Below are 24,677 nucleotides of genomic sequence, written 5' to 3' on the forward strand. Positions count from 1 at the left end.
GCCTCAAGGGTCCCTTTGAGCAGGGAGGAAGGGTAAGAGTGATGAATTAGGGAGTGGAAGAAGAGGAAGGAAAGAATGGAAAGGGAAATTAAAAAGAAAGGATGGCCGTCCAGTCCAATCCCTTTGTTGTACAGATGAAGAAACTGAGCCCCAAGGAGATAAAATGACTCGCTAAGAGGCCATCAGACTCTCCAGTCGAGAGTCCGTCCTCTTTCCACTGCAACACTTTGACTACCTTCTTTGAGAAAAAAGGAGAGTAAGGAGGAGAGGAAAGAAAAAAAGCAGAAGAGGCAAAAAGAAAAGAGAAGGGAAAGGGTGATAATGAGGAGAAAGAAGAGAGAAAGAGGGCGCGGGAGAGAATGAGGGGGAGGCAGAAGAAATGGAACGAGAGGCGGAGAGGAAGGAGGGAGAGGGGAACGCGCTGAGGACGCATGACGTGACGTGACCCCGCCCCCGGCGTTCCGTGCGGGAGCGCGCACGGGCGCAGCGCCGGCGAAGGGGGCGGCACGGCGCGGGGGCGCGCGGTGACCGTTGGCGCTGAGGGGAGGAGGCAGGAGGAGCTGCCGCCGCCGCCGCCGCCGCCGCCGTCGCCGCCGCCGCTGCCGCCGCCGTTGCGCAGATCCGGGCTGGGGCTGTGGAGAGGGCGACGGGAGCTTGTGACCTTCCGGAGGAGGGAGCGAGGCCCAGGCCCGGGGGGGCACACGGAGCAGCGCCGCCGCCATGAACAACTCGGGGGCCGATGAGATCGGGTAAGAGGCCCGGCGCAGGCCTCCTTCCTTCCCTTCCTCCCTCCTGTCCCGGCCCGGCCGGGCCCGACCCTGTGGGAAGCCCGGAAACCCCAGCGGCCGTGGACCCCCCCCCACACCGCAGGGCCCCCCCGCGCGGCCCTGCTGCCGCAGCCCGCCTCAAGGTCACGGCGAGGGCCCGGGAAGTCCGCCCCCCCCCCCCCGAGGCAGGCGAGGCCGGAGTAGCCCCCCCCGGAGGAGGGGGCAGCCCCCCGGGAGCCAGCCGCGGGCCCGTGGGCCGGGTCGTGGGGCGGCTCTCGGGCCCTCAATTCCCTGGTCTTCGAGGACGGGAGGCTGAAGAGCCTGAGGCCGGGAGCGGATTTACCGGGGCTCTCCTACCCGACCCGGTGAGGCCCTGCCTGGCCTCTTAGACTGGGCTGGGGGGGAGCCTCGGTGCCTCCGGGAAGGAGCTCCAGTCAGTCTCCCCGCCCCCCGTTCCCTGACCCGGGCCGGGCTTGGCCACCATTTGCCACCTTCCGTGCCGCTGCCTCCATTAACTTGGAGGAGGAGGCGAGCCCATTGGTTTATCCGGGGCGGGAGGGAAAGGGGGGGGAAGCGCGCCTGCACCCAGGGCTAGGCCACCATTTGTCAGCCGCCCCAGAGCCGCCTCTTAATTTGGGGTGTACAGGAGGCCGTTGCTTTATCCGGGGCCGCCAGGGTGAGGGGAAATGAGAAGCCGGCTTCCTCGCACCTGCCCCTGGCCTGCCTTGCCGGCTTCCCCGCATGCCGGGGCGGCCCCACTCATCTCGGGTGAGGAGGGGGATGGATCCCGGGCGGATAAGTTAGGAAGCTGGTTCTTTAACCCCACCGCCTGGAGGTTCGGAGGTAGCTCCGGCCCCCGACGGCAGTAGCAGGCGGGGGGCATGCCCTTTGTTGTATTTGGAGATGGGGGAGAAGACGAAGTTAACTCGTATCGGTGAAGTGGATCCGGGCAGTGGAGGTTGTTTTCCCCAAGTTTGAGAGGAAGGCAGACGGGGGAATTGGCGGGGGGAAGACGGAGCTCCGGTTTATGAATCAGACGTTCCCCTGGGGTACCTTGGCCGCCATTTCCCCGCCAGCCTGAGGCTGTCCCCTCCTTTTCCTCTCTAGTTTGGGGTGCGACCTTTGATCTGTCTGGATTGGGGACTGGACGGGTGTGAGGTTTGGGAAACGGAATTACCTTTTTCCTCGGACCCGAGCCTTTATTACTGTTGCGTCCCTCCCCGGGGCTGGTTCTCACCGAATTGGAGCGGGGCTCCCTCCTCCTTTTATTCCCGACTTTAGGTGAAAGTGTTTAAGAAGTAGTTTAGACCCTGGAGGAAATAGGGCTTGGCCACTACTTGAAAACCCCTCAGATCCTTTGGTTTAGGCTAGGAGGAAGTGGAAGATGTAGTGCCAGGCAGCCCACGTGGTGGTAAGGCCGAAGAAACTAACCCTGAGCTTCGGGAAGGCTGGAGAAGTTTCTCTGGCTCCGGGGCTCTTTGAAAGAGATCTTTGGAACTTTGAATCTCTCGTGCCTCATACCTGCTTTTAGATTTTCTGAGCACCTGAATAGCTATTTCGTTTGATGTTTGAAAGTTAGTAACATCACTTGTTTAAGTTGGGGGGGAGGGGGAGGACAGGGACCAAACTGTAGAAATGGCAAACATCTTTGTAGTCTCCGTCTTTGCCCCGGCTCCCTCCGCCCTACCCGGCCCAGTTCTAAAAGATTTAGAACTATGTTGCCCAGATTCCCTCCAGAAGAAAAAAAAGAAACTTGTCTTTGGGCTGATTTGGGCAAATTTGTTTTCCTCCTAAAATAAGTTGTCCCAGTAGATGGAGAAAATTTAATTCCAAATAAGTAAAGGTAGTTTTAGCTTGCAATGAAACAGCTTTCAGGGTATTCAATCTCTAAAATAACTAACTTGCATCATAAAGAGCATTAAACAATTTTTGTATTTGGTGTAGTGAAGTGGCCAGGTTTTCTTGTCTTCACTTCAGAAGAGGCCTTTTGAATTCAAGGCCAAAGAATTTAGAACACTAGTTTTATTTGTTTAGTTAGTACAGTAAATAAAAAAAAGAAATTTGTCACATGGTATATTTTGACTGATATACTGTTCATTCCCATTACTGTATATTAAAGGTTTTTTTGATAGAAAATAGAGAGTTGGGCTAGCCTTAGCATTAGGAAATATTGTCAGAGCAATTTACAGACATTGGTTAAGGCTCTCAGTAGCTCTGTGTGGTAAGTACAATATAGAAATGTACCTTCCCGAGTTGTTTAATATAGACGAGTGAGAAGATGTTCTCCAGGGCCACCTGCCTAGGCATAAATATTGTTTGTTTACAAAGAAGTTTACAATCACTTAAAACCCCTAAAGCTATCTTGATGGGTAAAATAGCAGTCCAAATGTGAACTGTAGAAATTTCTCCAATAAGTTTTTGATCTCCATGCTCTGGACACATTACATGAACTAATTCATATCTCATTCTGTTAAATGATTGTCCTTGTCTGTCTTATATATTTTCCAGCAGATTTGCTTAATGTACTGCGGCTTTTAAAAATTTGTCCATATCTTAGCCTGATTTTTACAAGATCATTTTAAGAACTTTGTTTTATTCTCATACCTGACATCGGGATCTAAAGTTTTCAGAGTGCTCTACATATATCAATTCATTTCTTTTTCACACCACTATCTGAAATATGTTTTAAGTTCCTACTAAAGCAAAGTTAGCAAGGTTAAACTTACCCATGATTAACTGTGAAGTTATTCACCTTTGATTCTAAAACTAGCTTTGCTCACAATCTGAATAATTAAATTTTTGAATTAGAAGATAACTTAGTTGCATTGGAGAAGCAACTTGAAATTGGGTAGGGGGAAAAAATCTCCACTTGGAATCTGGAGAGATTTGAGTTTGAATGATAGTACATTTATTAGCTGGGCAACCATGACCAATTAATCTTTTTGAAGTTGTTTTCCCATTTATAAAATGGGAAGCATAATATTCCTGTCTGTGGAACATACTCAATAGGGTTGTTGTAAGATTCGGGTGAGAGAATCAAGGTAAGAATGCTGAACAGACTTGAAAGTGCTACAGTGAAAATGTTTATTAGTTGCAATGACAATTCCCTTCACTTTCATGAGCTTTAGTTTCTTTGTCATTAAATAGAAATAGCTAAGTTTTTGATCATAGATTTTGGTGAAGATTAAATATTGCAATGTAAAGCACTTTTAAGCTTTAAGGACCAGCACAGAGTAATGTTGGTTGCTGCCCCTTTGATTATTAGGGATCATCTAGTCCAGTCTCATTCTGTAGATGATAAAAGACCATTTTTGTTCTACTGAAATACAAGTATTAGCCAATTTTAGGGAAGGGGGCAGGGATTGAACCTATGGTTCCAAGAAAGCAGGTCAGAGAGACTGAAAGAGAAAGGCAGAGACAATGAAGTAAATAGAAACACAGAAAGCCAGAGACAAACGCAATGACAATTAATTTAAGCTAGTTTTAAGGGAAAACTTGATAAAAATGAGAACTATTCAAAAGTGCTACCTTGAAAGAAAGTTCTCCCTCATTAAAGATCTTCAAGCAAAGGCAGCACATAATTTGTTTGGGAACTCTTGAAGGAATGATTTTTCAGGTATGAAGTGAACTAGATAGCTACTGAGGACTCTTCTAGTTCAGAGATTCTTTAATTCACAAATTGTTTAACAGAGAAGTGACACGTTTCCCCATGTGCTGTGAATGTTCCTAGAAAAAGCTTTGTGCATTGATCTCTGTTAGAAATTTTCTAAGATCTCAGGAACATAATTACATTAAAGGGCTGAGGGAGGGTGACTGTCACAAGGTCAATAACAGCTGCATCCTAGAAAAGACCTTTTTTAGTTCTTTCCTATTTTCTCTCATGTGGTTATAACCACTAGGTCTTAAGCAGACCCAGAAGTCAGAATTCGTAGAACCCCAAACAATAAGCGGGTCCTGGTGCTTTGATATCTACAAGGAAATAGACAGTATGTAACAGATAAAAACTAAAACATACTGTGATGGAAAATATCCGAAGGATATATACTTAAATCTACTTGAATTTGCATGTCAAATCAAAATAAATGCACATTTCCTTTCCTACGTTTCAAGAGTGGAAAATGTGTTATTAATGGTCAAAAGTTCCCCCCCCCCAAAAAAAAAAAAAAAAAAGATCAGCATTTTGCCTGCAGCTTAGATCTTTAGGTGAGTTACCTAGAGAGAGTCAAACCAGAGGAGGGGCAAAGGGCAAAGGGCTCCCAGGTTCCTGCTGTTAATAAGGATCCAAGAAAAGATTTGGACCCAGGTATTCCAGTCTTCGAGGCTGGTGCTCATCAGTAGCATAATGCCTCTCATCCCATTTTATAGATGGAGAAAATGTCATCACAAAGCTGATTTCTTCTAGAATATCTTAAGCCAACATGAACTAGGAGAGTTTTGATGCAGTGTTTTCTCATCAAAATAACTATAATAAAGTTATGCATTTATTAACTTTGATTTATGGATGGTGAAACTGGAACTCGAAAATATCAAATGACTTGCCCAAATCCTCAAGAGTAGTTAAATCAGAATTGGGATGAGAACAACTCTCTGGTCTTTTGATTTTAAGTCCTGAGTTCTTTGCACTATATTGTATTCTCAAAAATCTTTGTGCCCCTTTTAAAATATGCTAATAACTCTGCTCTTGAAATTTTCTGTGAAGTGAGCTTGGTGAATTCTGAGTGTGGGAGTATGTTTAATGTTGGGATCAAAGTCATATATTTTAACCTTTTCATGTTTAAACAGATAATCAGGTTTCAGAACTTAATTAGCTTTAATTGTTCTTGATAATTTTAATAAATCTGATTTCTCTTTACCTTCTTATGAAGTCTATCTTATTTGGAAGTAGACAAAATTGAAATAAACCTTTCGTTTTCTCTGACATATTTCCATTCTCTTTTCTCTTGAAAAATTAGTGGTGCTCCAGTTTTTCCTAAATCTGGCTTTGGAGACATGTGAAAATTAATAGGTCTGATTTAAAAAACACTACGTGAGTTCTTCAGATTGAATTTGACAACTTTGCATCTTCTGAGTTTGTTTGAAAATATGATTTGTGTTCTTCTTGGTTTTCAAATAAGCTTACATAATGCTTCTAGGATTACAAAGTCTTTTCCTAATAATAATAACCCTTTGAGGTAAGTATTCTGAAAACTGTTGGTTGGGTTGGAAAGAGCACTTGACTTGGGAGTCCCCGGGCTCTAGCAATTGGCTAAGACGTGCGATACTGAACAAATCACTTAATATTAGCCTTAGTTTCTTCCAAAATAGAGATACTACAGGTGTGTTGTTTGGAAAGTATGTTTCAGATCTAAAAGTGCTATAAAATGTGAGCTGCCTTTACTAATTTAGAGTAGTTAAGAGAATTGAAACTGATTGGAGTCATTAGTCAAATTCTATCTCATGGAGTATATTATAGTTCAGAAACTTGGGCTTATTTATATATACTTGTGTAAAGAATTTTAGGTTGCCACTTTTAAATTTTGAGTAAGTTAACCTACATTTCATTATCTTACCAGAATTTCATGCACTTTTACTGAGTGAGATCTTATTGTACTCCCTGTCTCTTTAGGTTATTTAAGCAGCTGAGTTGTTGGATTCCTTTTTTCTGTGGAAGATAGGATTAGTATTAAATCTGCTTATTAAATGTCTTTATTTTTTGTAAGAGAGAAATCATTGTTTAAATGTGTTAGTTTGAGGCACAGATTCCCAGATGGAATTACCTTTCTTTAGCTCCCATCTTTAATTTGGAACAAACTAGGAAAGGTGGGCTGGCCAGGAGCTTGATAAGTGCAGAGAAATGCAATTATAGCAGCCTTGTGTATAGGATTAGGCAGCTGAACATCTGTGTCCTGGTTTTGGCTCTGCCATTAAGTATAATTATGTTATGTTAAACATGTCACTTACTTTGAAGGGTCCCAGTCTCCTTTTTTACAAAACAAAGGGGGTTAAGATTAGATGTGCTCAAAGGACCTGCTCAGTCTTAAGTCCTAAGATCTCAAAATTAGTGTGAATATCAAATCAAATATCCCCTCACCCTCTCATTTAACAGATGAGAAAATTGAGCCTCTGTGAGGTTTCTTAGTTTGTTTGCTCAGGTCACATGGCTTAACAAATGGCAGGGTCTGGGTTTGGATCTGATCATCTGACTTTAGACCCAAAGATCTTTACGGCTACTGTCTTTGGCATAGTGAGTGACTGGTGAACCATGTTTTGGAGACCAGGTTGTGGCTTACTAATTCTTACTGACATAAAGGACTAGAGAGAGGCAGCTGTTTAAGATTTTATCAGGCAAACTGAGTTCCATTCGGTCACCTTGGATTGGTAACTCTTGAGGGTATTTGGAGGGATTTAGATTCAGCAATAAGTAAGTGGAAGGATTAATTGGAGGCAAGATAAAAACATTTTTGTTAGCTTCTCTAAAAGACAGTTGGACTGTATCAGTCCACAGATCATAGAAAGATCGGCATTAAAAAAGAGGACAGATAAATTAGCACAAAAGACATAATTGATTAATGAAATTGAAAATCTGGAAATTGGAATGGAAAGAATACTGAATTAGGATATAGGAAACCGAGATTTTCTGTTTGACCAAAGTCTTGCCAGTTGTCCTTTTTGGCTCTCAGTTTCCCCATATTTAAAATCAGAAAGGATTGCATAATTTTTATTTGACTTTGAAATTCTTTGTTGTAGTGGCTCTTTCATCTGTTATAGGTTTTTTAGCTCATTAAAGTCTGATTCTATTAAGCTGAATGTTAGAAAAATATTAAGTTCAAGAATTAGATTGCAGATGGGTTCTCAATATTAAGGAAAACTCTATTATTGAAATGTTAGAAACAAAACAACAACTATCTAGTAGGCAGTTGTAAATCTTGAGACCAGTTATAAAATGAAAAAAAAATTCTAAAGTTTTCTTAACTGGAAAAGAAATAACCCCATTTTAGGTCTGGTCTCGTGTCTTGATATTTTTGATGAAGGAAACTTCCCTCCAATCAATCAACAAGTATTTATTAAACACTTACCATGTGTCAGGCATTGTACCAGAAACTAGGAATAAAGTTAGAATACTTTGCTGTGGTCCTGATTCATTTTGAAATTCTTGAGTAATGTTTTTGTTCCTTCTGGCTTTTAGGATTTGTTCTTGGTCTATGATAAATTTGATGTTTGTTTAAAAAAATAAAAAAATAAAGCTGTAGTTTTGAAATTGACTACTTTGATTTTCATAATCTGACAAAAGTAGATCTAAACAAATTTTAAAACTTAATTGACTGACCATGTCTCACAATGTGTATTTGAATAATGGCAGCCTTTTTACCTGTGTAGTAATTTATTCTTCCTGCAGAGTATGAATTTAGGCTGAGAAATAGAGAATTTGAAATTTTTTTTATTTGTGGGTTTAATCAATGGGGGTTCAGGTAGAAGCTAGTTGCTTGTCAATGGATTCCTGCTTTAGACTAGATCATCTCATTCTTGTATAAAAAAGCAAGAATTGCACTTGGATAGTTCTAATCTTATCTCAGGATGATGTTAGTGAGACTCATGTGTAAAATGGCTTCCAGCTTTAACATTGGATCCCTCAAGCAGAGAAAATAAGTCATTTTCCACTTGATAAATGGTCAAAGGATATGAATAATTTTCAAATGAAGAAATTAGACATTTCTAGTCATATGAAAATACACTCTAAATCACTATTGATTAGAGAAATACAAATTAAGACAACTCAGAGGAACCACTTCACATCTCTCAGATTGACTAAAATTACAGGAAAAGGATGATGACAAATATTGGAGGGGATATAGGAAAAAACTGGGACACTACATTGTTGATAGAGTTATGAACTGATCCAACTATTCTGGAGAGCAATTTGGAACTATGCCCAAAGGGCTATAAAACTGTCTACCCTTTAATTCAACAGTGTCTTTGCTGGGTCTGTATCCCAAAGAGATCATAAAAGTGGGAAAAGGATTCACATGTGCAAAAATGTTTGTAGCAGCTCTTTTTTGTAGTGGCAAGGAACTGGAAACTAAGTGGATGCCCATCAGTTGGGGAATGATTGAATAAGTTCTGATATATGAATGTTATGGAATATTATTCTAAAAGAAATCCTGAGCAGGCTGATTTTTTAAAAGCCTGAAAAAACTTAGATGAACTGATGCTGACTGAAGCAAGCAGAACCAAGAGAACATTATACATAGTAACAAGATTATGTGATGATCAACTGTGATGGACTTAGCTCTTTTTAACAATGCTGCATTTCCATTAGAGTTAGAATAGAAAATGCTATCCATATTCAGAGAAAGAACTATGGAGATTGATGATAGAAGAATAGTATTTTCACCTTTTGTTTGTTTTATTTTTTCTCATGGTTTTTTTTTCCCCCTTTTGGTCCGATTTTTCTTGTACATCTTGACAAATAATGGAAATGTTTAAAAGAATTGCCCGTATTTAATCTATATTGTATTACTTGCTGTGTTCGGAGGGAGGAGGCAAGGAAGGGAGGGAGGGAGGGAGAAAAATGTTGAAAACTGTCTTTACATGTATTTGGAAAATTTTAAACTATTAAAAGTTTTAAAATTTTATATCTCACCAACTTTGGTTTCTATAAATTTGGAAGATGATGTATTTTGATCATCTGAATCAAAGCATAAATTTCAGATGGTCAGATTTGTCTTATTGTACACTAGCAGTTGGTCACCTTTGTCAAAGGAGGGGCAAATAGGTTTATTTATCTGCTCTCCAAAGTTGATTGTTCACAATTGCATACAATTCACTTGTGTGCAAGCACAAGTCATTGTTTTCCTTTACTTTTTTCGTTGTGTGCATTGTTCAAATGCTTCTGCTTTCTTTTCTGTTGGGTAGAAGCTTAGTCTTCCTGTTTCTATGAATTGTTCATATTTGTAGTTTTTTAAAGCATAATAAATCTCCATTGTGCTTATGTACCATGAATTCATTCAGCCATTCCCATTTGATAGACACCCATCTATGTATTCTTTCTTCCTCTAGGGGAAAGGGAAAAAAGGAATAAGCATTTATATAGAGCCATCTGTATTAGTCTTTGTGCTAATAAGCATTTTTACCTCATAAGTTAATGTTATTTAATCTTGACAATAACCTTTCAAGGTTAATAAAGTGCTTTTGTTATCCTTATTTCGCAGTTGAAACAGAGGTAAGTGACTTAACTAGAGTCACACAGATAAGTGAATGGGACAAAATTTTGAATTCCCAAATTCCAAGCTCAATGTACCACCAACTGCCTACAGAGTATCTTTCGTTTTGTCTTTGGCTTCTTTGAGGACTGTATATACATATATACATATAATATATACATATACATATACATATACATATACATATACATATACATATACATATAATATATACATATACATATACATACATATACATATACATTATATACATATAATATACATATAATATATTTTTTTTTCAGAATGGTTGAACCAGTTAGCAATGCCAACAGTACACTATGCTAATTTCCAGCTTTCTAGAGCCTTTCCAATATTTAATATTTCACAGTATTCCTTTTTTCAAATATTTTAATCTTTATAGTATTCCAGTTAGATGTCCTAGTATTGAGGAATAGTTGGCTAATTATAGCCCAGTACATTTACTGGGTTGGAATCTGGCAAAAATCTAGGGGAAAAGAATAATATTTATATAGTTTTTACTGTGTCAGACATTGTGCTAACTACTTTACAAATAATCTCATTTGATCCTTCATGGTAGATACCTGTTTTATAGGAAATGGAAGCAAACAGATGTTAAGTAATTAAGCTAAGGGTCACATAACTAGTAAGTGTTTGAGGATGAATTTGAATTCCAGACCCTCTGTGTCATCCAGCTGCTAGGCAGCAGTTTTGGATGTGATATAGTTGTCTGGATTTGGTATTGTTGTGCTTACATGACTGCCAACTCGACTTTTTCAAAGATCTCTCTTGGACTTAACAAGGGCTTATACATTCTTTCATTTTGCACCTCAAACTCCTGTTAACCTGAATAGGAATTATTGTCCTCATTTTCCAGAAGAAGGGCCTAGCTCAAAACTGAAATGACTTACTGTGTCTTTTGGCGTTGCCTCATTTTGGAATTGCCTCGGGTGAAGTCAGGATTTGAGACTGGCCTTTCTGACTGGTGAGGTCCAAATAAGACCCCTTTGCCTATCCTTTGTCTCTTAGTAGTAAATATTCAATTCCACTCAGCACTTGAGAAAAGCTTAGGATGTACCAAATATACTGCTCTAGGAAGAGGAAGATAGTCACTCATCACTACAGAATTGTAATGGTTATGTCAGATCAGAAACAGTGATAGCCAGCTGCTCCTCAATTCAGTAGTGTCATTTGCCGAGTGTGTGCCTTCATGAGAGATGTCCTTTTTGATGTTCCTTAACTTGTGAATCCTTGATTTGAAACTATGCCTTGCCAATGCAAATCTTTAACAATATTAGTTCAATTTCCCATACCAGGAAATATATGAATTCCAACTAATAGGTCTGTGTATTGATGTAATAGAAAGTCCTTGATCGCTTTTGTGATTCTGTTGTGTTTAGATCACTGACTTAGCTTTAGGCTTCAAAAAAACCCTCTTCAGGTAATAATGATTTTCACCACTTCTTTAGGGTACATTTTAGACTCGAGTGTTAAGGATGAAGTGCTTTTTGTACCCTTTGTAATCTCCTAATCTAGTTTTTAGACACCACATGAAAGCTTTATACCAGTGTCATGTGAAGCCATTGTATAACATGTCATTATAGTAACAGTCTTAACATAAAGACAGTTACTGTTTGCTTAGTGAATTGATAAAATTTAGTAGAATCTTTTAGTATTGAACGTTTTGATTATGGCACGTAATCCAAATTTCTCCCTTTCAGTTGTGGTTTTGTGGCTTTTGGCAGACACATTTTATTAAAAAAAAAAAAGATGCCACGGTAGCCTGGGGTAATGGAAGGCAGTACTGGGTTTGGAGTCAAGAGACCTGGATTTAAGTCTCAGCCTTGGCATTTATTTGTGTGGGTAAGTCATTTCTTGGTCTTCTCATCTGAATAATGAAATGATTACTTGACTCTCTAAGAGCGCTTTCTAGTTCCCCTGTTTTATACTGGGAGCTTCAGCTTCCCTGCAGTTAGAAATATTTCCTCAAAGCATTGTTTTGTAGTGCAGCAAAGATACAAAGGAGAAATGGGGTAGAGGAACATCGAACTGGAAGGCAAATGACTTGTTGAGGCTTCATATCATCCCTTTCTGAGCAGTGTGAGATAATGGGGGCTAATGTTGATTCTTCTGGGAACAGTAGGGAGAAGACTGCTTTGTAAACTGTAAAATACTGCATTATGTAAGACTTTTTAGTAGTAGTAGTATTTAGACTGGTTTTCCTTAATTTATTTACAAGAACTGAAAGTATTAGAACAAGTTCTATGAAATTTTGATGGTGTATTACAGGCCATTATGATAGGATCTACTCTGAAAAACCGAAAGAAGTTAAATTCTGACATTGCATTGGCACCTGTGTTTATAAAATTTAAATAATGACAATAGGAACGTTAACTGAGCAAACTGGTTCTTCTAGTATGTAAAGGATTACAGTACCTGTGGGAAGTACCTGCTTATTAAGTTACTGTTATTGTTGGATGTAATACTTGGTAAAAGTTTGTATTTTTTAAAATAAATTGAAGTGTTTTAAATATGCTTTAAAGATTTTACTTCTGGGAAAACATCTCTTTAAGTGTAAATACTAGTCTTTTTTTTTTTTTTTTTTTTTTTTATTAAACCATGCAAACCTTTTTCCACTCTGAATAAAGTAGACTAGATTTTAAAGTTCCACAAAGAGGATCCCATGATTATAGTATAAATGGCTATTGCTTAAATGGTATCACAGCACCTACTGTGGGGAGCTGGAAGACAAATGGCTGCCCTTCCTGAAAATAGATGCCATCATTTGGTTAATTGGTAAATGGGGAGAAAGTAAGTGTTAGCTCAGCATTCTCTTTGGCCTAATTTAGAAATGGTATGGACAGGAGTTTGGTGATTTTTAAGTTAATGAGGTCTGAATTGGAGCACCATCATGACTTTTTGTCCCATATATCTTCCTCAGAAACCTTTGGTTTCAACAATTGGAATGTGGAAGGAGGCCTTGTCAGTGAAATAGCCAAGACATATCCCTTTTCTCTCCCTCATTGAATATATTGCTAAAACATAGTAGGCCTTAGTAGTAATGGCAGTAAAATTGTCTCACATGCCAGTTTTAAATACTTCTCCTTAGAGAGTGAGAAAATGTAAACTGCAGTAGAAAAGAGCACCTGAAAATTGTGCTATTCCACTCATTTTTGTAAAGGGATTTCTCTTAATTGCAGCCTGCCTGTTTATTAGGCCCTATACAATAATAAGATTGAGTAGAGTTAATGGGGTTGACAGTAATCTTGCAAGATCTTTAATCAGGCAAGATGCTAGTGAACTTCCACATTAGGCAAATACTTGTTTATTATTATTTTTTTAATAGTTTCCATCATTGCTGATGGAGCACTGATGCTTTAAAATTTCCTTGTGTCTTTAATGTACCCATCTAGAAGTGGATTATTATCATGTAAATTCTCACATTGTACCTGCCAATATTGTTCACTGGTCCTGTATTGTCTATTAGGTTGTCCTTATTTCCAAGGAAAAGAGTATATCAGTAAAGATAGTAATAAGTACCTTGATATGCTATAGGTGTTCTGAAAAGTAATTTTAAGAAAACTCTGATTTAGGTAGGGACATTAATATATGTTAATTTTTAAAACACTTAAAAACACTAGCCTATGGAGGTTGACTTAGGCTAGTGACCCTCCTTTTACAAATGAGAATACTAAAGTTTAGAAGAGTTAAGTCATTTATTCAGGGTCACATAGTATTAGTACAAATATAGGTAGGAAGTACTTTAATCTGCTTTGTGTAAAATCTGACTGATGTGTAATTGCTATTATTTTTCAGTATACTTTTTTAATCTTAAAGAGATTGCATTTCAGTGTTCTGGCTTCTACTTGGGGGTGCATGATTCAAACCAATACAGTAAGTGAAAGAACCAGGTTTTCTAGAACAATTATACTGAGCCATCAATGTAATAGAAGAGTACAGAACTTGTAGTCAAGAAAATCTGGAGGTTTCAAGGACTAACAGGATCATAGGATGCTAGATTTAGATTTGGAAATCTCATTTTACAGATGAGGAAACTTAAATGTAGAAAGATCATAATTTGCTTGGCTCATATGTGTAATAAGCATCAGACAGGATTTGAACTTAGATCCAGAACGTTTAACTTCTTAACCTGTTTGCTCATTTGCAAAAAATATAATAATCTTCATACATTTAAACTCCACACAGTTCTGAGGAAAGCATAATAAATATTGTCATGCAAAAATGAGCTGTACAAATTAAATATTAATAACAAGGGAAGATTTACTTTGACTTGAATAGCCATTTTGAAGCTTTTGGGGAAAGAGCTTAGATTTAAATAGGAAAGGGCCCTTAGAGAGCAGGTAATCAGTCCCAACCCCTCCCTCCCCCCCCCCTTTATTCTACAGATCTAGACCTATACAAGTGTTGCCTAGGGTCTCATTGGTGGTATAGCTAATATTTTAACTTGGCTTCTGATTTCCTAATACAGCAAATTTCACTGATTTTTACACATTACCTCTAGAACTTGTATCATAATTGCCTTATACAACTTTGTTTTGAGAAAGAAGCAATTACCATGTTTTCCAAATTTTATATCTTTTTTTAATGCCCAGGCCAGTGCTGTATCCATAATGGATGCTTATTAATAAATGTTTATTGAAGTTTCTTTTCACATAAGGCAAATTGTTTACAGCCATGGTGTAGTAATAGAAATGTAATCTAAAGTTTCAAGTTTTAATGACTTTGAATATGTTAGTTTCTTGAAGGTACTATTTAGATAAAACAGGAATAAGCCCAAACAAAATATCTACTGGATTATAATAGCTATGTAATGGAAGCTTCTCTAATACAGACTTAAGTCTCTGTTACCATAAACTTACACATATCTTGTTGGAGCATTGTCAACTTGAGTGTTTTTAACTAAGTTTGGCTTCATATAAATAAAGATTGTTGATTTTTAACAATATTGTTCTGTTCTGTGAATTACAGAAAGCTCTTCGTGGGTGGCCTTGACTGGAGCACAACGCAAGGTAGGTCAACTTTATTTATTTATTTTTGCTTCTAAGTATGTTTATTACTTCTGTTTCTCAGAATCTATTGGGGAGGGGGGGGGAAGAAGAAAACAGCTATTTCTTTAGTTCAAAAACTAGATTCCTCAAAAGTGTACTTGTGGTTGAAGGGTGGGTAGAGGACTGGTAATGATGTACTGACTGTCATGTTTCAATTTCATATCAAAGATAAGGGGGAGTTATATAGGTTTCATGCTCCTAGCTGGTATTTTAAAAGGCTACAGTAGGTTTTTAAAGGGAGAACAATTCTTGGCTATATGAGATTCAAAGCAAATGTTCTAGGAACTGGTCAATATTTGGACAGGTTGTACTGTTAAATATTTCCCTTCGTGTTGATTTCCTGAATGTTCCAAATCATTGTTTTTCTCTCTCTCATTGTGATTGATAAGTTGCTTATAATCTTTCTATAGCACAAAAAATAACTAAAATTTTTATTTTACTCCCTTTATCATTCCCCTTTTCCCCCAAACCATAAATTATCAAATCCAAACAGCAGGGATAGTCAAGATAAAGAGTTTTCAGTTACTATGCAATTACTGATGTTATGGAAGAGTTCAGGTTGCTAAATTATAAAGCTCTATTATTTCTGGTAATCATTGAGAATAAATGCTTAACACTGGTTATATGTTTTTGTGTTTTTAATTTCTGACTAGAAACGCTGCGCAGCTACTTTTCCCAATATGGAGAAGTTGTAGACTGTGTTATCATGAAAGATAAAACAACCAACCAGTCTCGAGGCTTTGGGTTTGTCAAATTTAAAGATCCCAATTGTGTGGGAACAGTGCTGGCCAGCAGACCACATACATTAGATGGCCGCAATGTAAGTTTCTTTTTTTTTCCTCTTTTTTAGGATTAATTTTGTGAGGTGAAATTGTATTTTGTATGCTAAAGTTCTTTTCTTTTAAGAATTCGAATTAAGTTTAAAAAAATGAAGTTTAGTTATCACATCAATTATTGTAATAATGATATATGGTAAATTGACCCAATGAGGTTGTGGTAATTTGCCACTGGCTGCTGTTGCTAACATCTTGTTTTATAGAGAAAGTAGTCTGCATATTCACAACTAGCTGGTTTGAAACTTCCTACAGATTGACCCAAAGCCATGCACACCTCGGGGAATGCAGCCAGAAAGAACACGACCAAAGGAAGGATGGGTAAGGGAAATGAAGGTGGGGCCCAGGGGTAAAGGGAGAGTCTAGATATATTGGTAAATCTAGAAAGGTGAATTTGGAAGAAGTAATTTCAAGTTATACAATAAAAGATTTATTTCTGATAAATGATAATGGCAGAGTAAAGGAAGACGCTCCAATTTGATGTTTGATTAATTGAAAATTTATTCAAAGCCATTAAACTTTTTTTTTTTTTGAGAATTGTTCTGTCATCTTTTACACACTTAACCAGTTGGACACTTTTTTTGGGGGGGGGGGGGTTAACTTTTGATTGTCAAATTCTAGGATAGAAAGACATCAAAGTATAATAAAACGTGTCTAAATCTTCATCTGAGCCTTTTATTTTCTTGGAAAGTTGTTTTAAGTATTTAGTGACTTGGTTATATTAGCCAAGAAACTGTGTTATAGAGACATAGAATGAATATTTAGAGTTTTTCAGGATATGTTTTATAAATTAAAGATGATAGTATTTTTTTATACCATTTTTTGACAGACTTCAGCTTTATCTAGTAAGCCTATAAAGTGTCTAGTAAGCCTATTCAGTGGTTGATTGTTCTTGCTATAGAACCTTTCATTTGTAGTCTTGATGTTTTTGAAATGTATTTGAGTATTACTAGCAGACTTTTTGATCTTAATGGAAAAAGAATTGGGCTAGGAATGAGAAGATATAGTAGCAAGTCTTGGTTTTGCCATAAATAATTGGACAAGACATTTGATTTCTATCTGTTAGCTGCCTCTAGGTGAGATAGAGATCTCTATTACTAGAACTCTTTAAACGGAAAGACTGAGCTTGTTAGGGATGCTCAACTAGTTGATCAAGCCAGGTAGTTATTAAATGCCCGTTCAACTCTGTGCTAGAGTTTAAGGAAGAAATAAGTACAAAGAATGAAACACTATTGCTTGTGGTGATCCTTACACATTAATGGGAGAGACAAGTTTTGTATACAGCTAAAGCAGGAAAGGGGGTTTGGACTTTGTTCACACTTTATGATGCAGTGAAATCATTGTTGTGAAAACATGCCATAAGCAGTGAGGGATTCTTTGCTACTTCAGAGAGCTATGATTTTTCTAATCTGAGCACTCCTTTCCCCACAGTATATCACAACCCTTTATATCATATATTAGTTAATTGTTATGGCCATTATTTGGGTGATGAGCCTTTCTGTTCTTAGCCAAGCTGGTCCTTGGGTGGTAGAGAGGGTTTTTTGGATCTGTTCATGAGGATTTTGCTATAATTTAAAAGGCAAGCCCATTTATGGAGCATTCACTGGAGTTAGGGTCATGAATTTGAACATCAACATTTCTGAGTCAGTCTGGTATGATGGAAAAAACACTGGACTTACAGTAATAAGTTATGGTTCAAATTTCTATCTTGCCATTTCTTTCCTAGGTCAAATTACTATAACTACTTTGGAGTCATTGTCCTCATCTATGAAGTGAGAAAGTTGGACTAGGTATTTTTGGGAGGTCCCTTTCAGCGCTTTAATTTCATGACCCCAATTAAACATTAATAGCGAATTCTTCCAGTTTAATCTTTGAGGATCTAAATTTTTGGTTTTTCTTTGTCTTTGTGCTATTGATTTATGCAAATTCATTTGGTATAGCTCATAAAAAGTGGTTGTTGAATTCTTAACTTCCTTTGTTGCAGGCTATCACTGTTGAAAACAGTGTAAGTAAGGTTTTGCTTTAAACAGAGCCTTTTTTTTTTTTTTTGGTAAAGGCATAATATACTAGATACCTATCTCCTTGGGCCTCTGCTATAGAAGAATGAAAGCAAAACCATTCATGGAAAACAAAACCAGCGGCTTAGGTTGCACCTTTCGGTAAAGCAGGGAAAATTAGATGGATCTTCCTCTAGATTATTATAATTTTTCTGAAGTGATTAAATTTTGATTTTCTTTAAAGGATAGCCATTAAACAAGGATGTTAATGATAATTTTACATTTCAGACCTGGTTTTTTTTTTTATTGTTGTTTTGTTTTTGAGGCATTATCTTTGACATTTAACTTGAGCTAGACAGAAGGTTTATATATTTAAAGGAAAACAAAAATAAGGATGATATTCTTGGATAACTGTTTGTTTTGGGGTTTTTTTTGTTTTGTTTTTTTAATTGGCAATCGGCAGTTGAATCATAGCCTGTCAGGGTGAATTAGAATTTAAATCCCTCTGAGCATTTGCTTTGATAACTTTGCCAATCAGTAGTCCTACTTTCAAATCTCCTTTTTGTGAAGTACTTTAGGGGGTATAGTTTTACAGAAGACATTGTATTATTTGAAGTGGCTAGATCTTTTGTCTTTTACTCGGGTGAGCTGTCAGTAGATTAGCTTTGTCTTTAAAATGTGGCAACGTTGCATGCTGTATTAGATACTTTTTTGTACCCTATTGCATAGTTATAAGTTGGTATCATTCACTCATACTTTGTATATTCCCTTCCATATTAAGAAAAAATTTGAGATGAACAAAATATCTGACTTAGTAGAAAATGGGGTTTGAAAGTTCATAGGAGCATTGTTAAACCTGTTACTCTATTATTAAGGGTCTTCAAGTAGAGACTAGAAGATGATTTGTCAGGGGGGAAAAATGGTAACTTAGAATTCTAAACCTACTTAGGACTGATGTAGTACAAATAAAAATATTTTATATAATAACATAGCTGAGGTAAGAGGATTATGAAGACTTTTCCAATATGAACTAACCAATTTCTCCTCCTTGATACAGCAGAAAGGTCCTAGGAGCGATAACAATAAATCAAACAAAATTTTTGTTGGAGGGATCCCTCACAATTGCGGCGAGACGGAGCTCAGGGAATACTTCAAGAAATTTGGAGTGGTGAGTCATTTATCATGACAGTAGGTATTGACTTGTTATAGAAGATTTGTCCCTTAGTTTAGTTGCTTTGATTGGATTAAAGTAGTAAATCTTTCTTTGCCCACAGATAGACATGGTTAATGTTTGTTGTAATCTTGGACAGTCAGACACATTTTTAATTAGTAGTAGCTCTTAGCTTAAGATTAAGCTCTTAGTTTTAGCATAGTCCTTTTTTTTCCTCACCTCAAAATCCCCCCATCCTATTTATCTTGAAATAAATAAACCAGGATGGCACCAGTGTTCCTTCTGCCATTCTCAATATTCTAACTTTCTAGTTTTATCTGAAAATAGTACACGCTTTAATGAATGATTCAGGTTTACACTGTCTCTACCTTCTTGCAGAAATGCTTTTGGAAATGCAGGTTGTAGACTCTTAAAAGATTTGTTTGGTTATAATGGCTTTGCTGTAGTAGAAGGTACAGGCATACCCCCGTTTCAGCTACTGTAATGTCACAAAACCTCATTGTAATATCATTTGGCTGGTTGCCTGATGTACAAAGCAGATGGTCTAATTAGAGCACCAACTACACCCTGCAACATTTCACCTAACATTTTGTTTTTGCAGAACTAATTAGCAGCCTTAGACAGGGCTATGCCTATTTTCAGAGAAATTAAATTCATTTGGCTTCCAAAAGTTGGCCTTTGGTGTATGAACCACTTCTTTATAATGGAGGAAGGCATGTCTTAGGCCAGGTCTAAACTAAATTGTAGAACATTTCTGAGAGTTTGGAAGTTGTTTTGTGGACTATGTGGAATGAATTATGTTATTTCATTTGGGTCTATTAGGAGTACTTCCTTCCTTTTTGGCCTGTTCTTAGTTTCTGAATAAATCTATTTCATTTTCTTTTTTCCCCCTGAGGCAGTTGGGGTTAAGTGACTTGCCCAGGGTCATAGAGCTAGGAAGTGTTAAGTGTCTGAGGTCAGATTTGAACTCGGGTCCTCCTGACATTAGGGTTGGTGCTCTATTCACTGAGCCAGCTAGCTGCTTCCAATTTGTTTCATTCTTAAGTGCTTCAGAGGTAACAGAATGTTTAAGAGCTTCATTACATGTACTTTTACAAGATCTCTTATAGCACCAAAGTCTGAATATCTCTATGATTGGCAAACTTTCTTAAGTCAAAGAGTAAGATATTAATAACCAGAAGAACAAAATCTTGCTTCTTGCTTCCTTTTTTAGCCATTTTGCTGCTTTTTGGGGACTTGAGCAGAACTCATTAATTTGGGGCAAAACTCAAATTGGCCGATTTGCCTTTCTAATACAGGATTGAAACACAAGATTATCTGTTTTTTTTTTTTTTTTTTTTCCAATCTCTCCCACTTTCCTTCTAAAACATCCCCCCAAACAATACAAAAAACCCAACCCTATTCTAACATAAGTATGGGGCTCAATGATAGGTTTGCATTTGTAAATCAGTGCATTGTAGTTAAGCGTGATGTAAAAATTTGGGAAACTTTATTTGTTAAAAAGTCAGATTCAGGAAATTTGGGATTGTATCCTTCATAACTGTTTGTTCCTTATCCTTCCCTTTCTCATCTATAAAATTGAGATAATTGTACTAGCCTCACAGAATTATTGTGATAAAGTGCTTTTTAAAGGTGAATTGAATGAACTTATATATTCATTTAATATTCTTATGTGAACTTGGGAGAAAGAAACTTGAGTGAAACTGTCTCAACTCTACTAGGGAAAAATATGACATATATAAATAATCTCTCTTCAAATCATCTCCCCAAACTCTACTAAGTAGGTTAAAGATTGTTTTAATCTTTTCCCTGTTTTGAAAGGATTTTCTGCATTAAACAGACAGTTGAGGTTAAGTGACTTTCCCAGGGTCATAGAACCAGGAAGTGTTAAGTGTCTGAGGTCATATTGGAACTCGGGTTCCCCTGACGTCAACGGTGGTGCTCTATCCACTGCACCACCTAACTGTCCCTGCATTAAAAAGTTTAAATGGTAGTTCACAGTGCAAAGAACCCTAATGCTTTGTGGCTTTCCCTCAGATCTGATTTTTGTTCTTTTTTTTTTTTTTTTTAATGCTATCACATCATTTTTTGTAATTATTCAAAACAGCCAGGATTTGGTTCATTGTGTTTATAATGAAGAAGCCTCTAAAGTTAAAAAGTGCAGTGTAGTGATTCAAAGAAGAATGGGACAAAGAGTAGTATACTCCTCTGCTTAGAGGTCATTGGAGATTGACTGTTCTCTAAAAGGATTTTAGGTGGAGTTTGAAAGAATTGTTCACAGGTCCCCTCTAAGATCTACTCATGTTAACATCTTTCACATAGGGTAATCTCTACATTCCAGTGTTGATTCCCTGATATGTGTCATGGGTATGTATATCTGTTTAGACCACCCTCATTTCTGGGCAGTACTAAACTTTTGTCATCTTTTGACCAAGTGACCCCAAGTAGTCATTTTTGTTTGAATTTCTGTTAGCTGAGAATTTCTCAGTCAGTCTGAAGTGCTTGTCTTGTGTTGATATGACTGCCCTGACCTGGCCTGTTGCTTTCTTATAACCCTCCCTGAACAACATTGTTAGTAGAATTTCCTTTCTCTCTTTCAGGTCACTGAAGTTGTCATGATCTATGACGCAGAGAAGCAGAGGCCTCGAGGTAAAGGCTGATCTCGTTTGTCCTTGAAACTTCTTCATCCTCTCCTTTTGCTCAGATGGCAAACTATTTCACACCATCCAAAGAAAAAAAAAATTAGCTAGATTTTTTTTTTAAACATTGCCTCAAAGATTTGAGACAAATATTGAAAATGTAGGTCTTTCATGTACAAATCCATTACGTGTGTTTGTGCTTTTTAAGGTCAAACATTATGCATTCCTTTTTCTTTTCTTTTTTTCTTTTTTCTTTTTTTTTCTTTTTCTTTTTCTTTTTTTTTTCTTTTTTTTTTTTTTTTTGCTAGTTCTTTTGAATTGAAGTTTTAAAAACTGAAAAGAATTTCAACATGGTTTCTGTTTTTAAATGTATGTAGAAAGATTTGTAGATATTTTTAACTGTGGTGAATTGATCCTGCTTAAGACCTGTCTCTCCTGTTTGAAGTCAACATGAACGTACTTGGAAGTGTGATTTCATGCTGTCAGCCTGGTTCTTTCCTCACCTACACCCTACTATCCGTTACCTATTCCCCAACCCCACCTTGGTATATATGATCTGTTTGAATCAGAAACATTTTTTTTTCTCCCCTATTTGGGAGGGTTCTTTAGTCTTAATGGTTTTAATTTGAGGCTGGTGTAAAAATAAACTTTGAGTTATCCAAAAGCACACCTCCAAAATAAATTTGTGGAGTTGGGATGACAGACACAGTTTCTGTGTCATGGTTTTTAATTTTTAATTTTGGGGTGGGTTGGGGTCATTGTTAACTGTTATTCCCATGCAGTCTTTACCTCTCCCTTTTCCCTTTCCGAAACCCCCACTTTGTTTTTGGTTAGTGGATCACTTTTGGACAGGCTATGTGAATCAACATGTAAGTTTTGGTCTGTCTGAAATAATTGCCATGTCATTCACTTCATCCACCATCTGCAGACTATTTGAGGCAATATTTTATGATTGCATTAAGCTTAGTTGCACCAACTGCCCTGTAGCATGTTCCATACATGCTGGAGAATAGTTTGCCATTTGAACTTTCATTTCTCCTCTGACTCCATTATTATGTAATGTATTCTTCACTTCATATTTATTAAGCTGTTAAGTCTTAGTTTTATTTTTAATTTAGACATACATCCTTAGAAACGTATTCAAGTGTTTCATAGTAAAAGTACAGTAATGTTAAGTAAGTTGTTTTTTTTTTTTTCTTTTCTTTCTGTGAATTGTTTGACTGTGATTAACGATATCTCTTTAGATTTCTCTTCCCTAGGTGTTAAATTATATCACACAGGTACAGGCCAGTTCCACAGTCAGAGGAGGGACGGGCTTTGTCTGCATTGGGGTGTAAACGAAGTTTCAATAGATTTTTCTGTTCAGCTTCTTCGTTGGTGATGTAATCTTACTGAAAGATGCATTCTTTAGAAAATCTGTTCTAGGAGCCTCCAGAATCTGAAATTTGACACATCTTATTGCTGCTGCCCATTTTTTAAAAAATTAATTTGGTTAAAACATTCCTGGAGTTTGAGAAAGTACTATTTTTTTTTTTAACTGTTTTGCTACATCACTTATATTTGTTCAGACTATTTACCCTGATCTTGGAATAGCTTAGCAAAAGGGATATCTAAAGTTCTACTCTCTATCTGACTAGCTCATCCACTTAAAGTTTTCCAAAGAATAAACACAAGAGTGAGGTGAGTTCATTGTTTTCAGATCACTACTCAGGTCCCTTTACTCTTATAATCCTTGCCTTCTGTCATGATGAGGAACCCATGGTTAATGTCTGGTTGATTGGGACCTAGAGGCTAAAATAAGGAACGGGCAGCCAATTAAAAGGTGGGATAGCATTGGAGGCAGCAGTGCTGAGCTGTTGGGGTTGAAGGGTTTTGAGACTTTAATACTGGTTAGCAGTCCCAGAAGTGACTAGGGAAACTATTGGAATATGGATAAGTAGGCAAGTAGTTTCCATAGCCTAGGCAAATTAAAGTAATTATAGGCCCATGGTATCCATTTGAGTTCTCTGGCATTTGATTCCCTCCCCCCAACCTAGAAGCCAATTGCCCAGCTTAATCCTTAAACATCCTTAAACCGAGGGGTGAGATGTATGTCACTTGTGTACCCATGTATGTATGTATGTATGTTTGCGTGCATGCGTGCGTGCGTGTTTCCTTGTTTGTCTGTCCCCATCCAAAAAGTGAGGTAGTGACAATGATTTGAGAGTCAAATTTTCCCCTGCCTTCCTTAGAGAAATGGACCCTAGGGAACCTTCAGATTTTTCTAACCTTTTGCATTGTTTCTGAATTTCTGTGATACAATAAAACTCTACTTGTACACAATGTTCTGCATGTAATGCATTAATGCTATTTCAAACAAACAAAATTTTTCTGTAGTTTGTATTCAGTAGATGCATTTATTCCTGCTAGAACTTCCCTGCCTCACTGTTCATAGTATAATGCTGTTTGAGTATTTTCCCTTTTCCAGTTCCTAACCTTGTTATCTAACCTTCATTTCTACTCTGAATTACCTTCTTCAGTTACCTTGCAGTTTTCCTTGTCCTTTGCATATCAGTTAAAACTTTTGCCTTCCTCCTTTGTATTTGCTATTTTCATCGTTTTGAACCTCAGATTTCATCTCTTCAGTTATATGGTCATGTTGCTGATTGATATCGATATATATATATATTTGAAAATTGTAAATCAAATTGATCCTAAAACCATTCCCAACTGTACTTTGCTGGTAATCTTTGTCAACTCAGCTTCCTTAGGCTTCTCCCTCATTCCTTTCATGCCTGTTGTCTTACCAGTGATATTTCTATAAAAATATCCTGAAGAGCCAGGTAACTCCAATCTCAGCTTCCCCTCATCTACTTTTGTTTACTCCCTGAAGTAATCTGGACTTGAGGCACCGTGTATTAAGTGATCCTGGTAATCTATAATTTCAGCCTTTCCCCTTCATTATATTTAGACCTTGGCTATTGACTGTACATAAATTCTACTAATTCCTTGAGGGCCTTAG

At 37.5% G+C, this 24,677-nt stretch overlaps 1 protein-coding gene across 7 annotated transcripts in view; it reads left to right on the forward strand.

Annotated features, from left to right (window-relative positions):
* The first annotated feature begins 485 nt into the window (after positions 1 to 485).
* Positions 486 to 24,677, forward strand: part of DAZAP1 (DAZ associated protein 1) — a 41,218-nt gene continuing 17,026 nt past the window's right edge. For 2 of the 7 annotated variants that reach the window (XM_031948057.1, XM_031948058.1), the window contains exons 1-6: positions 486 to 749; positions 14,957 to 14,997; positions 15,690 to 15,856; positions 16,125 to 16,190; positions 18,924 to 19,034; positions 21,638 to 21,686. In XM_031948057.1, coding sequence (XP_031803917.1) covers positions 721 to 749; positions 14,957 to 14,997; positions 15,690 to 15,856; positions 16,125 to 16,190; positions 18,924 to 19,034; positions 21,638 to 21,686 — 463 coding nt within the window. In that variant the 5' untranslated portion in view covers positions 486 to 720. Of the gene's footprint in view, positions 750 to 14,956; positions 14,998 to 15,689; positions 15,857 to 16,124; positions 16,191 to 18,923; positions 19,035 to 21,637; positions 21,687 to 24,677 lie in introns of those variants that run through there. The other 5 variants (XM_031948055.1, XM_031948056.1, XM_031948053.1 and 2 more) reach the window with 3 other exon arrangements.

Source organism: Sarcophilus harrisii, chromosome 1, assembly GCF_902635505.1.
Source record: "Sarcophilus harrisii chromosome 1, mSarHar1.11, whole genome shotgun sequence".
NCBI lineage: Eukaryota > Metazoa > Chordata > Mammalia > Dasyuromorphia > Dasyuridae > Sarcophilus > Sarcophilus harrisii.